The sequence below is a fragment of the Podarcis liolepis genome (genome assembly GCF_965112155.1).
Source record: "Podarcis liolepis genome assembly, chromosome: 5".
NCBI classification, from domain to species: Eukaryota; Metazoa; Chordata; class Lepidosauria; order Squamata; family Lacertidae; genus Podarcis; species Podarcis liolepis.
Window position 1 is genome coordinate 94080743 of NC_139556.1, and position 14911 is coordinate 94095653.

The 14911-nt window shown below is 43.4% G+C and overlaps 1 protein-coding gene across 16 annotated transcripts in view; it reads left to right on the plus strand.

The window, feature by feature from the left end:
* ATP11B (ATPase phospholipid transporting 11B (putative)) overlaps window positions 1–14911 on the plus strand; it is an 82455-nt gene that overhangs the window by 51233 nt on the left and 16311 nt on the right. For all 16 annotated transcript variants that reach the window (XR_014526346.1, XR_014526347.1, XR_014526348.1 and 13 more), the window contains exons 22-28: window positions 1128–1273; window positions 2687–2746; window positions 3780–3907; window positions 5457–5595; window positions 9735–9800; window positions 10380–10483; window positions 11241–11406. Coding sequence is in view for 10 of the 16 variants with exons in the window: in XM_083503938.1 (XP_083360064.1) it covers window positions 1128–1273; window positions 2687–2746; window positions 3780–3907; window positions 5457–5595; window positions 9735–9800; window positions 10380–10483; window positions 11241–11406 (809 nt within the window). In the remaining 6 variants the exon portion in view is untranslated. The remainder of the gene's footprint in view (window positions 1–1127; window positions 1274–2686; window positions 2747–3779; window positions 3908–5456; window positions 5596–9734; window positions 9801–10379; window positions 10484–11240; window positions 11407–14911) is intronic.

The following is a 14911-nucleotide window of genomic DNA, read 5'->3' on the forward strand; positions in this document are numbered from 1 at the left end:
TATTTGTTCTTATTTTTTATGTTTAAACTTTGAAACTTCTTATTGTTTGTAAAATTTTAATAAATATTACTTTAAAAAAAATAGAACAGCCTTCCTCAGCCTGGTGCCTGGCTTGGGCTGATGGGAGTTGTAGCGCAAAACATCCAGAGGGCACCCAGCTGAGGAAGGAGGATATGCTTGGGGGGGGAGGCAGTGACTTCTGACCGCTGGGAATATATGACCCAGTCCAGGTTCTCCCAGAGGGACATGACGGAAAGGGCTAGCAGATGGTGAAAATGCCAGTCTGCAGAAGCAGCCCTTCCATTGACCTTCCAAGTACCTGGTGCCAAAAAGAAAATAGGGGAAATACCTATGTAAAGAAGCGGGGGGGGGGAGCATACGTGGGACTTGAGTTTGTGTGTCCTTACTTTGTAGACGCTTAGCTTGCTTTCCACTCCATTGATTTAACCTTTGTATTGTGCTCAAAGCAGCTCACAGTAATGGCAATGGCATTGAAAATTAGCAAACATCACAATCCCTATAATAGTATCAAAAATGCAGTAGCATACAAATAAAGCAACAAAAAAAACCATTGATGAATTAATACAATTCAATACACACTCGCAACAATTCAGAATGCCAGAAGGAGGTGCTGAGCACCAGCCCTTTTCTGTAGCACTACAGCATCTGTAAGAGTGTATAGAGTTGGGCAGAATCTGTTCTAGAAGACCATTTACACAGGGAAAATACTACGCCAGTATTTTCTTGCAAAAATTAGAAGCCTTCATTTTTATTCACCTACTTGCTCTCACACAGTGATGCTAATTACATGTGGCCTTTTTATTTCTAATCCAAACCAACAGGCAAGTGATTTTTTTAGAAACTTGTGCTACATGAATTGAGTTCATTCCTGCAGTACGGAACTGAGCATTATTGGGCTTGTTGTTGTTATTAAAAGCCCCAGACTATACGACAACAACAACAACAATAACACAGCCTTACACGTGCAAGACCTCTCTTCTAGTCATTTTTTCCAGTTGCTTGTGTTAGTTTTACTGTGTTTCAGGCCACTGCCTTTGATTTTTGCATGCCTTGGGGGCAGGTGATAAATTCACCTTAATTTTTCTTTTCTTCTCCATATATTACAGGTATTATGGGTAAAGAAGGAAGACAAGCTGTAAGAAACAGTGACTATGCAATTGCAAGATTTAAATTTCTTTCCAAATTACTTTTGGTCCACGGCCACCTTTATTATATTAGAATAGCAACCCTTGTACAGTACTTTTTTTACAAGGTAAGTTCCTGCAGATCATGACTGCATCTTTCTGTTGCTAGAAACATTTTGTTCTGATGGTACTTCCTTAAGGTTAACTGCACCAGGTGGAAGAACATTCAGAAATGCCTAAACAGGACCTCAGTTAACCAAACACATAACTTCAGAAGTTATCCACTGCGGGTCTTTTAAGGACTCTGCATTGCCACACACATCATTCAAAGCTATAATATGGAATTGTCTTCAGCATGGTACTTTGCATTCTTAACATTTATTGGCAGAGCTGAGATACCTTTAACTGACTCAGTCTGGAACTTTCTTACATTAGAGAAGGAAATTTTCCTGTTTCTTCTTCTTCTTTTGCTCCATCCTGCATTCCTCAAGAACGCCCTCTGGTCTTCCAGATAGGCCTTTTGGGGTTTGCAGATGGGATAAGAGTATGGTAACTTCCCTTCCCTTAACTTGGGATTCAAGCTGAAAATGATTGTCATTTAAACAGCATGGTTTGCAAACCAGGTAGTTTCAGTACAGTAGTATTGTGTCATGGGTCGGGGGTTACATTCCAGGGATGGCACATCTACACAAAAAATGTGTATATACTTGAACCACCCCCATATGGTGAACCTTACCTTCCAAGCAAGGCAGAGAGCTTTCCAGCTTGCTTTCCAGGCTCTGGGATGCTCTCGCAAGATCTCACGGGGCCATCTGAGTTCCTGTAAAATCTCACAAGAGCATCCTGGAGCCCAGAAATTAAGTATGAGAGCTTAACATCTCTTTCCATGCTGGGAAAACCCAGTGCAAAAGGAGCTTTTTAGCTCTCTGCCTTATGTGCAATTAATTTTTAGGATTTGAGCCAGCCAGCCTTCAACCACACAAGGTTGAAATTGTGCAAGTTCATTGTGCACAAGATGTGATCATACTTTACCTAGTTTTATAAGGTAACTGTGGCTTCCATGTAATGAACACATAATGAAAAACCATGGTCAATAGACAAGGAAGGAGGGATCCCTCGGGGGGGGGGGGAGGCAGGGTCCACATGCTCTCTATTTGTAAACCATAATTGTCAGAGCTGTTAAGTCTTCACTCTAGTGTAGACTTAGGACCTGAGATTCTTTATTTGGTAATGGAAACGATGGTATCTGAGATACAGGAGAGCATTTTAGTGTATCATGAATATTACCCACATTAGAACTTTCCTTTTTAGTCCAGCCAGTGTGTCCTAGCTAGCTGTATCTTATTACCCTGATCCTGAATTTGATAGTGTCCAGGATTAAAAATCTGTGTAAGGTTGGGATTTGCTCTGTTCCTCCTAGGATTCCTAATTAAATATTATGGCTAGTGGCCTATATAAACTTAGACCCGTTTTAATATCCGTGATATGCTGTACTTGCCTGATGTCGCTTAACTGGTTCTTCTCCACTTTTTGTTTTCCAGAATGTGTGCTTTATTACACCACAGTTTTTATATCAATTCTTTTGCTTGTTTTCACAACAAGTAAGTATTCATTTGAATGTTTCTTCCAGTTCCACACCCCACCGCAATGCATTTATGGGTGGATATAGAGAAGTGAGAGAAAGAAAAATAGAATATTTTATATTATACGATAGCTAAAACAGAATGACTGTTCCTACAGCCAAATAACCCTTAAGTATCATCTTGGTCCCTGACGGAGTGAGCTCCCATTGCTCAGTCCCAGCTCCTGCCAACCTAGCAGTTCAAAAGCACGTCAAAGTGCAAGTAGATAAATAGGTACCGCTCTGGTGGGAAGGTAAACAACGTTTCTGTGCGCTGCTCTGGTTTCGCCAGAAGTGGCTTAGTCATGCTGGCCACATGCCATGGAAAAACTGTCTGCAGACAAACGCCGGCTCCCTCAGCCAGTAAAGCGAGATGAGCGCCGCAACCCCAGAGTCATTCGCGATTGGACTTGACTGTCAGGGGTCCTTTACCTTTACCTTTAACATCTTGGTATCACTTCTCTTCTCTATCCCCCCCTTTTTTTGTCTATCTTCCTTTAAAATTATCATTTGTAAAGTCGTAGAAATATACAAGAACTCTTCCGTGTCTGTGGGGAAGATTTTTATTTTCAATGTGAAAATAGCCTCAAGGGTCATTTAAAGACTTTGCCCTGCAGAATGAGAGATGCACAAAGTGAAGTGATACCCATCTTTGTACCAGTTGGTTGGGTGCCAACCTTTTTCCTTTCTCTGAGGTGTTAGGGTCTACGAGAAACTTCAAAAGAGGTAGCCTTGTGCTAGGAAGCTGAAAACACATTTAAAGCATGATGAACTCGTAACATTCACTAGTTCTTGTGGTTTGAAGCATCACTGTAAGTAAGCTGCAGTGAGGGAATGGGGGCATATTGGTTTTGTGGTGTATCTTTGACGTTATAGAACTGGATGCCTTTTGGTTTTATAGAAATAAAACCTGGCTTTTGAATTGCTCGCAACTGAGCACTTTTGACTCGTAAGTCCTGTCTCCTGTTTCTGCATTTCAGAACCACTAATTCCCCTCCTTTCCTGCTTTTCAGACTCTGTACGACAGTGTGTACCTGACTTTGTACAACATTTGTTTCACCTCCCTGCCAGTCCTCATGTACAGTCTTTTTGAACAGCACGTGCATCCCCATGTATTACACAGCAAGCCAACGCTGTATCGGTAAGCATGCGCTGCTGGGGGGAGGGCTGTGATTAATAAATGAGTAATGGGGCATTCCCCCCCCACCACCACCTCAAGTGGTAGAAAAACAGTGGCACCAGAAGCTGTTAAAAGCACCAGTACTAGATGATCCCAGCCTGCTTGTTTCCATGTAACTGGCAGATATTCTTCTTGTGAACACTGAATAACTGAAAAGTGGATGAGCCACAGTCAGTCGTCAAAGCAAATACAGTGGTACCTCTGGTTATGAATGCTTCAGGTTATGAGACCCGCTAACTCCGAAGTAGCTGCTCCTGGTTGTGAACTTTGCCCCAGGATGTGAACGGAAATCACGCGCCAGAGGTCCCATTAGCTAAAGTGGTACCTCAGGTTAAGAATGGTTTCAGCTTAAGAACGGACCTCCGGAACGAATTAAGTTTGTAACCCGAGGTACCACTGTATATAGTTTGCACATGGAAGATTCCTTGCTCAGTCTAGCTATCTCCCGTTTATGACAGCAGGACTGGGCTGAGACTGTTGCAAAGAAAGGGAGGCAACACTAGGCTAAATGAGTCCAAGGGTCAGGCTGTAACTCTGAGGCTAGGGAGCCCCTGGCGCTCCAGATATTGCTGGACTGCAACTCCCATCCACATCAGCTTGGTCCCAACCGTGAGAGATGATGGGATTTGTAGTTTCAGCAACATCTGGAAGAGTCACAGGTTCCCCACCCCCTGCTATAAGGCAATCACATGTTCACGAGGTCAGTTTTTAATAACGTTCAGGAACGTTTGTGTCGGTGCAGGGAACACCAAAAAGCTGTCCTCTCCTCTCCCTTCTCTGATAGTATGACAGAACATCTTCTCATCTGTTTGACAGAATGACACTCAGAATACGCAAAATAGTTTTCTTTGCTTGGAAAACTATTGAACCTGCCATGGTACTTTTCATTCTTCAAATCGGGTACGGAGTAAAACTTCAAAATCAAATGTCAGGATGGATAGCTGGCTGCCTTCATTTGTTGAGGGAGGTCAGTCACAGATGTTTCCATTCCGCTCCGAAAACTACGGAGATGCTACCCTTAACATTTGAATCCTAGGTTTTGTTAATTTAAGAATTTTGCTCGAGAATGCCAAGAGATTTTTTTTGAGAGACTGGCCTGAACCACATCACCACAGAGCTGCAAAAGCTAAGAACCTGTGAAGCCCTCTGGTTTCAAAGCTTGAAATGTACTGCTTGATCTGTTAAAAGGTCAGTTTATCTGTTTAAGTCCTGGCTCCCATAAATTCATCAATCAAGCCAATTGTATTTTGACAAATGGGGGAAACTGGCTCATTGGGGAATGTTCCTGGAGGCCGCAAGGTCAGTACATCATTTAATTTTGCAGCGACGCTATCAGATGTTTATCCTATTGCATCTCAGGTGGCTAGAGAACGTTTTTATGGTTTTACCAGAAGAGGTGCTCTCTGATGCAATGGTGATTGTATCTCAAGTGCATCCAGAATTACGTAAAATGGGCTTTCTGTTAATTGGAAAGTAGCAGTAAAGGCCTTGTATCCTTTTCCCTTTACAGAGACATCAGTAAAAATTCCCACTTGGGCTTTAAGCCTTTCCTTTACTGGACCTTCCTGGGATTCGTTCATGCTTTTGTTTTCTTCTTTGGCTCATATATTCTGATGGGAGAAGACACTTCATTGCTGGGAAATGGCCAGGTAAGGTAGAATGCACACTTACGATAGAGAAATCACACTCACCTGTAACGTTCCTGGGAAGTTTATGTTCCATCGACTGCAAAATCACTTGTTAGGCATATTTAAACCATGGGTGTCTTAAGCTATTTAAATATGATTTTCTGTAGGCTTTGACCTCTCATGCAACCATTGTTATAAGTGTGCAAAAGCATATGGTGGCCTTCTAAACAAGAATAATGTGAGGGTACCTCCACTTGGATAATGCAGAGATCTTGTTCTTGGGCTGCCCAGATCATAGCAGAGCATAATGGTCTTTGTGTTTATCATGTGGTGGTTAGTCCAGTCTCTTCCAGCTGTTTGGAAATGTTAAAAATGCTGTTGGCTTGCCCAACTTGAGGATCACTATGTCAATGCACTCAGTGCCTTGATATGGTGGCGAATAACTCAAAATACTTTAACAGAGCACTTAACTGTGTTAATTGGGCTGACATATGTTCTCTCTAATCCTTACGGGGTGATTGCATTACTCTTTCCTGTATTGCAAATTGGATGTAGGCAGGTTGAGAGGTTGGGAATTACATTAAGGCTACCTGGCAAGTTTATGGGGGAAGTGCCATCAGAACAAGGACTTCTGGGTTTATAACTTAGTCACAACATTTATTCCATTTAGCAGTGAAGGAGGATTGTGTCTGCTTTCCTCCTTGTCTGTGCATGCATAGGATCGGGGAGTGGCAATTAGTGGTGGCGTCCCACAACAGAATTCAGCAACTTGGTTCTGTGCTATCCATGTCATTGCAGCAAAATTCACCTATTGCTGGCAGTTGCCAGCAACCTTGGTACCATAGCTGAACTAATTCAGTAGTCAGTTTGAGCCTCCAGGCTCTCCTTTTTCGGTTGCTTCCTAGGCCGTTCGTAGCCTGTTCACATTGAAAGTGAGACTGAGGGTTTTGATGGTCCAGGTCTGCCACAATAAAAATCACTCCAGGGTACAGCTTGGCTTCACCCTGTCAAGCGATAAGGAGCAGTTTGGCCATGCATCATCTGTGGCTAAATGCTTATTTGTTATCAGTCATAGTTGCACTGCAGGCAGAGTTTCTTTTCCCTCCCCATGAGATCATTTTAACCAACCTGAAATCTGCGGCAGAATGGGACACAGTGGTTTCAACCAAGAATTTTGTCACGGTTGAAGCTAAGAGAGAATGTTTTTTCTGTGAATGTCTCTGCCTCTCTCTCGCTCTCTCTCCTATCTATCTCCTCTGTCTCTCTTTCTAATTCATAGCCTTACTCTGTCATACTGTACTTCAATTTGATCTTTTAGTTTTCTTTCCCCCCTTTTTTCACGCTGTGCATGTCATCAGATATTGAAATCTAACAGGCAAATGGTAAGAGTCTGTGTTGTAGGAAGAGCGATACAGAAATCAGCAGATACAGTGTCTTTGTATCTGTGGTGAAGAATGCAGCATGTATCCTCCATGAATACATTCAAAAATAAATGGTGGCAAGAAGTTGTCTGTCTGTGTCTCACTTCAGGTGACAGCGGCACCGTGTGATGGATAGGCACTTTATGTGTTAAGTGTAATTTTCCTCTAGAAGTACTTCTATATTATAATCCTGGAATAGATGAAGAAACCCTTGTACTAAACCCAGTATTAAAGGACTATCTGTGTAAACAGACTGACAGTGTATTTCTTACAATGCTGAGCACAGAGCAGATGAGCATAACTACTTGCACAAGTGTGGGCTGCTTCTCTTCATCTCCCCCATCCAAAAAAATTGTTGCTGATTTCGGATGCTTACCGTCATTTAGCGCTTCTCCGTGGAATAGTATCACCAGCAGGTCAATTCTGTATCCAGGGCAGCTGTCTACCAACTCCACCTGGTACGCAGGCTGAGACCCTACCTGCCCGCGGACTGTCTTGCCAGAGTGGTGCATGCTCTAGTTATCTCCCGCTTGGACTACTGCAATGCGCTCTACGTGGGGCTACCTTTGAAGGTGACTCGGAAACTACAGCTAATCCAGAATGCGGCAGCTAGACTGGTGACTGGGGGCGGCCGCCGAGACCACATAACACCGGTCTTGAAAGACCTACATTGGCTCCCAGTACGTTTCCGAGCACAATTCAAAGTGTTGGTGCTGACCTTCAAAGCCCTAAATGGCCTCGGCCCAGTATACCTGAAGGAGCGTCTCCACCCCCATTGTTCAACCCGGACACTGAGGTCCAGCACCGAGGGCCTTCTGGCGGTTCCCTCATTGCAAGAAGCAAAGCTACAGGGAACCAGGCAGAGGGCCTTTTCGGTAGTGGCGCCCGCCCTGTGGAACGCCCTCCCATCAGATGTCAAAATGATAAACAACTACCTGACATTCAGAAGACATCTTAAGGCAGCCCTGTTCAGGGAAGTTTTTAATGTATGATATTTTAGTGTTTTTTTGGTTTCTGTGGAAGCCGCCCAGAGTGGCTGGGGAAGCCCAGCCAGATGGGCGGGGTACAAATAATAAATTATTATATTATATTATTATTATAGCCACAAGCTGTTGGTCAGAAGTGCCTCCTGCTTGCTTGCTTGCTAGGGGGAGTCTTTGTGGACAAGTCGTCCATTAAGTGGTTTTTGGGTGAGGGCAGGACACAGGCCACACTTTAAGTGAGCCCAGCAGTGCTCCTGGTTTTCAGCTTTTGGTAGCTCTCAAGAGGGTTTGCTGTACAATTCTTAGGGAGAAATTGGAAGGGCAAACCAAGAAATGGGGTGTGGGATAAATTTCCTCTTTAGGAGACTATGGTGTCTTCATATTGAGCATCTCAACAAATAGGCCTCAGAGTTGCCGTGTGTTTCTTTCTTTAAAGCAGCTATTGTGCTGGGGCTGAAGATGCCCAGCCAGCAATTTTCATGTACTTGGTTTCCTCCAGTGTGTGGCTAAGGGGTGAAGTGAAGATCCCTTCCTCCTCTATAGGTTTCCATTGAATACAGTTTAGTAGAATATTCTTTCCTTCCTTGTACATTTCTGGCTAGAGTCTTTCATTGTCTCCATTCTGGTAATCCTCGGAATGACCCGTGAGATGAAATGCATCTTCTCACACCTTCATCTAATCTACACAGCAATATTTTAAGACGTCATGGTCATTAAGGGTAGCAGTTAAAAATATGTGGTCAGATTTTGATAGCAGAGTCCAGGGAGTATATCCCAAATTCTGACAAAAACATCAACAAAGCTATCTGGATCAGATTTAAGATGGGAGGATGTGAATGATTACCGTATTTCTCGCCCCATAGGACGCACCGCCCCATAGGACACACCTAGTTTTTTTGGGGGGGGGAATAAAAAAAAATTTATTCCCCCCCCCAGGCACGAGGCTGGCGTGGGGGAAGCCTGAGCTTCCCCTGACCCCAGCCCCCAGAACAGCCTGCTAACCACAAGCCTAGGGAGCCGCGCTGGTCTCCCTAGGGTTGCGCAGGGCTTTGTGAAGCCTGGAGAGCAAGAGGGGTCGGTGTGCACCGACCCCTCTTGCTTTCCAGGCTTCAGCGAAAGCCTGTATTCGCCCCATAGTATGCACACACATTTCCCCTTCATTTTTGAAGGGGAAAAAGTGCGTCCTATAGGGCGAAAAATACGGTACATACTTGGAGTGATTGCATTTATTGTAGCAGGAATACAGATACCACAACTGATGGACATGTGCCTGAATTCTCTTAGTTCACACTGTTTCTTTCATAAAAGTCTGCACAGCCTTGCTCTAAATTGTTGTACAGTTGATCCTTGAAATAAGTGCCCACCATTATTTTTGAGTTTTGCAGGCTCTGGTTTGCAAAATCTAAATGCGATGCTGCATTGAAAGGAAAATATCCCAACCCCAGTAATTCAAGGCTACTTGCTTTCCCACCGCTGTAGAATTTTTCAGTAGCCGGGTGTTTACGTATAATTGGCTGTCTGGTGGGGATCTGAATGTTGTAACTCATACTCCTCTTCCCTGTTTTGCTTTGCACTTTCCCCTCTTGCCTTACTAAATAGTTAGCATTTTCCATTTTTGTGCTTTCAGTAGAATTAGTTTGACCAGTGTAGTTGCATCACTTGTAGCTGCATTCATGGGGGCGGGGGGCAGGGGGGGAGTTAAAGTAACTTTCATCTGCTTTAAACACACTGGATCTTGTTCTTTCTCCTTTCACAGATGTTTGGAAACTGGACATTTGGTACTCTGGTTTTCACGGTTATGGTTATAACAGTGACAATGAAGGTATAGTAACACAGTTGTGACTTTGCTGTGCACGTTTAATTGTCTTAGATTTCCCTAACGGTTTAGAAAGTGAGGCTTTCACGCTCCTTTTCTAGCTTTTTCTTGAATGTTCAAGAACGACCAGATTTAGATGTAAACTAGGGCTGAACTGAATTAGTCATCTAACTTTTCATCATTTTTCACTTTCACATTGAAAATTTCACCTTTCAGTGAGGCCAAGAAAGTAGGCATCCTGTGTCAAATACATTTTTGGATTTGGGTTGTTTCAAAGGGATGTCCTTGGCTTTGGAGTTCTCAGGGAAACTTTAAAAGAATACACCAGTTGGGAAAATGGTGTAGTTCCCAGTGAACCCTAAGAGGAAGTACTGGAAGGCTTCTTTAAAGGGAACCTGTTCTGCCACCAGCCTAGGCCAAAAGGTGTCAACTTAGGAAAGAATCCCAGCGTTGCTTTTTTCCAACAACTCCACAGCCTTATGGTGAACCCCCATTAAAGAGTGGGGACCACTTTTATACTAATTAAATGTATTTTCTATTTGGTGATTTTTATTTGCCAACTTTGTTGTGTTCTTTTGCTTTCAGATGGCTTTAGAGACTCATTTCTGGACCTGGATAAACCATTTTGTTACCTGGGGTTCCATTGTCTTTTACTTTGTCTTTTCCTTGTTCTATGGGGGAATTATCTGGTAAGTGTGTGTGTGTGTGTGTTTGCGTGCCAACAGAAGAGTCAGTATCTTGTGGTCTGTACTATGTGCAGGGGGTGGGAGGGGAACGTTTGCCATGAATGCAGTGAAGTGGATTGATGGGAATAAGTTAAGTGACAGGTTTTAAAAGGTCAGTGAGCAGAATGCAGGATAACCGTACATATGCATGTGCCCAAGAAACTTGGATTGCTGTTACTGGCTCTTTCAAGTACTCCCCTGAGCAGGCAAGTCACAGCCCCATGGATCAAAAAATGGTAGGTAGTATTTCTGTGGTATATCATCTAGATCAGCCTTTCTCAACCAGTGGGTCCCCTGATGTTGTTGAACTACAACTCCCATCACCCCTAGCTAGCAAGGCCAGAGCTCAGGGATGATGGGAGTTGTAGTCTGACAACATCTGGGGATCCACAGGTTGAGAACCTCTGATCTAGATGCTCTAGAACCAAGGAGCATCCCAGGACTTGAGTCAGTGAACATGCATACATCCCAACAGCGTGTTAGATAGCCATTCCCAAAATCTGCTCAAAAGACAAAAAAAGGAGTGATGACTGGTACCAGAAATTTTAAGCTACCCCTAGAAAATAGTATAAAATGTGAGTCTTCTGCTACTGGTGCCTTGCTGGGCAGCTGGGGTGTGGGGTGTGGGATTCTGCATGCTTTTCTGTTTTAGCCAGTGGTAAAAATTGATTTGTTCTTGTTCATTCATCTGTTTTCCTGTAACTTGTTCTTACTATTCCAGGCCATTTTTGCACACCCAAGACATGTACTTCGTATTTGTCCAGTTGCTCTCCAGTGGCTCTGCTTGGTTTGCCATAATCATCATAGTTGTCACTTGTTTGTTTTTCGATATTGTGAAAAAAGTACTGTACAGACACCTGCAGCCCACAAGTACAGAAAAAGCCCAGGTAACTTGCACCTACATGTGGTTTTTCTAACATTAAAAGAGGAGACTTTACCAGGGAGACCCCCTGCAAGTCTGATGAACTTTTCTCTGCATATGAAACCTTTCCTGCAGTTCTTGGATGAATCACTGTGATGCTGCTGAGCGTAAAATAGAAATGGAAGATTGTAAATGGCTTTTTTTCTTTTGTTAGTCTCTTGACTAGAATGGAAGTGAAAGTGTGGCTATTGCCAGGGATGGAAATTTTCAGTGATAAATATTCTTGCTTAAGATCTTACGAATTCTTCCAGGTACAGTCTAGCTCACTTTACTTTTAGTCACAAGTGGATCACTGCAACTACTCACTGATGATGATTTGATAATCCACATGATTACAGCATCAGGGGAACTACTCTCCCCACAGTTCTCAGCTTCTCTTGCATGCACAGCACCTTGGATCATAATTCCTGTGCCTGGATCTGCCCCCATTATTTTCCCCTTGCCTCTAGGACATTGTCCAGAAAGGGCATGTGTATGTGATTTTAATTCCTCAAGTAACGCCATGACAGAGCTGAGGCAATTATGGATCTGTTTTGGATGAGGCCAGACCCCGGGAAGCCTGAGCTCTATAATCTGCAATGGATCTGGGGAGATAGGAAAATGTCTAAAATTTGGTTTGTGAACCCAACCCTCTGCATTTGTCAGATCACCAGATACTACACCAGGTTTCCTCTTGATCCTTGGCAGCCCAAAGTACTCTGTAACGGCCTCCCCTGTAGTGCTCCTGTCTTTTGGGGGCTGTGTTTCAGTTCTGTCGGTAGCCACTAGTTCCTGGGTCATGTTCCGTGGATTCCAGCATTTAAGTCCTAGTGGGAGATCAGCCATTGTTGACATGGTAGCATGTCTTATAAATGTGCATCCTAAGCATTCTGAGTCTCGGTTCAAGCTCAGGGAACTTCTTGGCCGGAGCCATTTGGGCAACAAATGTGCCGTTTCTATATATACACACACACGTGTGTGCTAATATTGCCCGTTAACTATACAGATGCACTATTCTGCATTCAGCGGATGGCAGCTGAATGCACAGTAGATTCTTCCTTTCCCAGACAAGCAGAGCCAAGTATGAGAAGACGATGTAGAGGCAGCGCTTCCTCTGTGTACCGCCAAACAGTAGAAGGTCCTGTCTTCTAGTGAGTTACATGAGAGAACCCCTTCCCAGTAGCTTCTTCCTCCTTGAGCAGGCAGTAAATCACCTGCTGTAATACTCTGTGCTTGGCAGTCTCTGTGAGCCCTGCCTCGGCCTCTTACAAACTACTCCTGCTAGGCATGACGCATGGAGAAGCATCATGGTGATTCGTATTAGGGTGAGGCTTGTGAAGGTTGGTCTCCTGCTGGTATTTCCCCATCCCTGGTTTTTGTGTGTGTGATTATTTGATAAACAGAACAATCCTCTTCTTACATTCAGGATGCCACAAAGTCTCAAACTGCGCCAGTGGCTATTCAGAATCTGTACTTAACAACTCTGACTTCCACAATACAGCCCATTATAAACAATGCCTTAAGACCGGAGCATGTTGTGGCACAGAATAACACTCTGTCCAATCAGAGTGACTTGTTTATTGCTTTGAATTGTAGGTCTGTAAGCCACAGGAAGCCTCCTCCAGCACTTCCAATATCTGTAATTCATTTCTTATTTGTCTTGGAAGTAGACTCCATATGCAACTAGCAGGGGGGGGGAATCATTGGCTTGGATCCCGTAGAGCAGTGTTTCCCAAACGTGGGTCTCCAACTACATAGCCCATCACCCCTAGCTAGCAAGACCAGTAGTCAGGGACGATGGGAATTGTAGTCCCCAAACAGCTGGAGACCCACTGTAGGGGCTCCCAGTGTAGGAAAAGCAGGGAGACCCCAGTTCACTCTGCAGCTCTCTGCACCATCTTCCATGTTGTTTGTGGGGGAGCTCCCAACCCTCTGGGGCCGCTTTTCATAGGACACAGGGCTACAGGAGGAAAGAAGAATTGGCGAAAATTGCTTCTCTCCAGCAGGTATTCCCTACAAGCAGAACTCAGTTCACAGGAAGCCTGGATCCAGCCCAGGGTGTGTGAATCATTGTTTTGTGCTTTAGGAATTCAGTTCCATTTAGATGTTTATTTTCCTCAGCTTAAACTTGGTAGGCGGTCCATTAACCACCTGTGATGCTGTACAAGGGGCAGTTGCTAGGAAAGTCCAGTTCTAGGTATTTCTTAAACACGACTGCCAACACAGCAGCTAATATCTGCATATAATTATCAGTGGTCTTTCAAGACATTTAATGGTCCTCCAGCAATTTGTGATGTGCAGTTAATAAAATGTGATCTGTATTTTGTGCATTAATGGAATGTCTCATTTGAGCTGCATCTGAAAACACCAGTCATATTTCCTTGTTGTTTGCATACAGCCTATTGGAATCAGTCTCATCCTTCCCGACCATACTGAGTCATGCCTTAAGACATGTTTAAAACAGTTATAAATGTGAGTTTAGTTAAGTGCAAGGGATGCAAAATTCATTCCATGCATTTGGATTGTATCTCTAACTACTTTTTTGCAGGCAACCCTCTAATACAAAATACTTTCTCAGGAAGTGAAAATCAAACATGGTCACTTTAGGGCAGTACTTCTGTTTCTCCTGGCAGTCTTACGCCTGCCATACTTCATGGCCCCACTTAACTCATCATGCAAGTGACTCGTTACATCTCAGTTTAATTGATCTTTATTTATTGTTTTTATTGAACTTTATTGTTAAATTTTCTAAATGACCTTTCTACAAAAAGTATCCAAACGTTGTGGTCAGAATGGACAACAGTGGGCCTCTCGCAGAGGCAACAATCCTGTATCTGGACTACACCACATTAGACTGGGGTTTACCCCTATTCCTAGAAAACTGACACATCAGGGAGAAGACAGCTAGGCTAGAATCCTCCTGTTTGATGTGCTAGTCTGAGCTGTCTTCCATATAAACATCTTGCATATCCATCAACTCAGCCCCCACCTGTTTTCTGAATTGGTATAGCCAAGACACAGTTGATAACTCAAGTGACAACTAGTCCTGCATTTGAGAGCAGATTAGAGAATTCTCTGCTGATATTCACACCACTTAATGCATTATCTGAAATTCCTGTTTAAGTTCATCAGTTGTTAAGCTAGATTTATTTTACCTGACTAAAGCTGGCATTTAAGATGCTATTTTCAGTTCAGAAAAGGAGAAAAAAAAATATTTGGAACCGAGCACTGAGCATTTAGCTGTAAAGGAGAATGCAATGAGACCCACATTGTGTCTTTTTCAAAAAAAAAATATGAATTTCATGTCAGTTTATGGCTAGAGAGTCAAAGCTGAAAGTAGACATCTAGCTGTTCCGAAGTGACACTAAAACAGCTGAAGTGAATGTTTACTGTTCAGCTGCTTGTGTGATTTAACTATATAATTAGTCTTGTGCCACAACAAGAGTACTTGAACCACACATCCCCTGACGATTTTTATAGCTTGCAGCTTT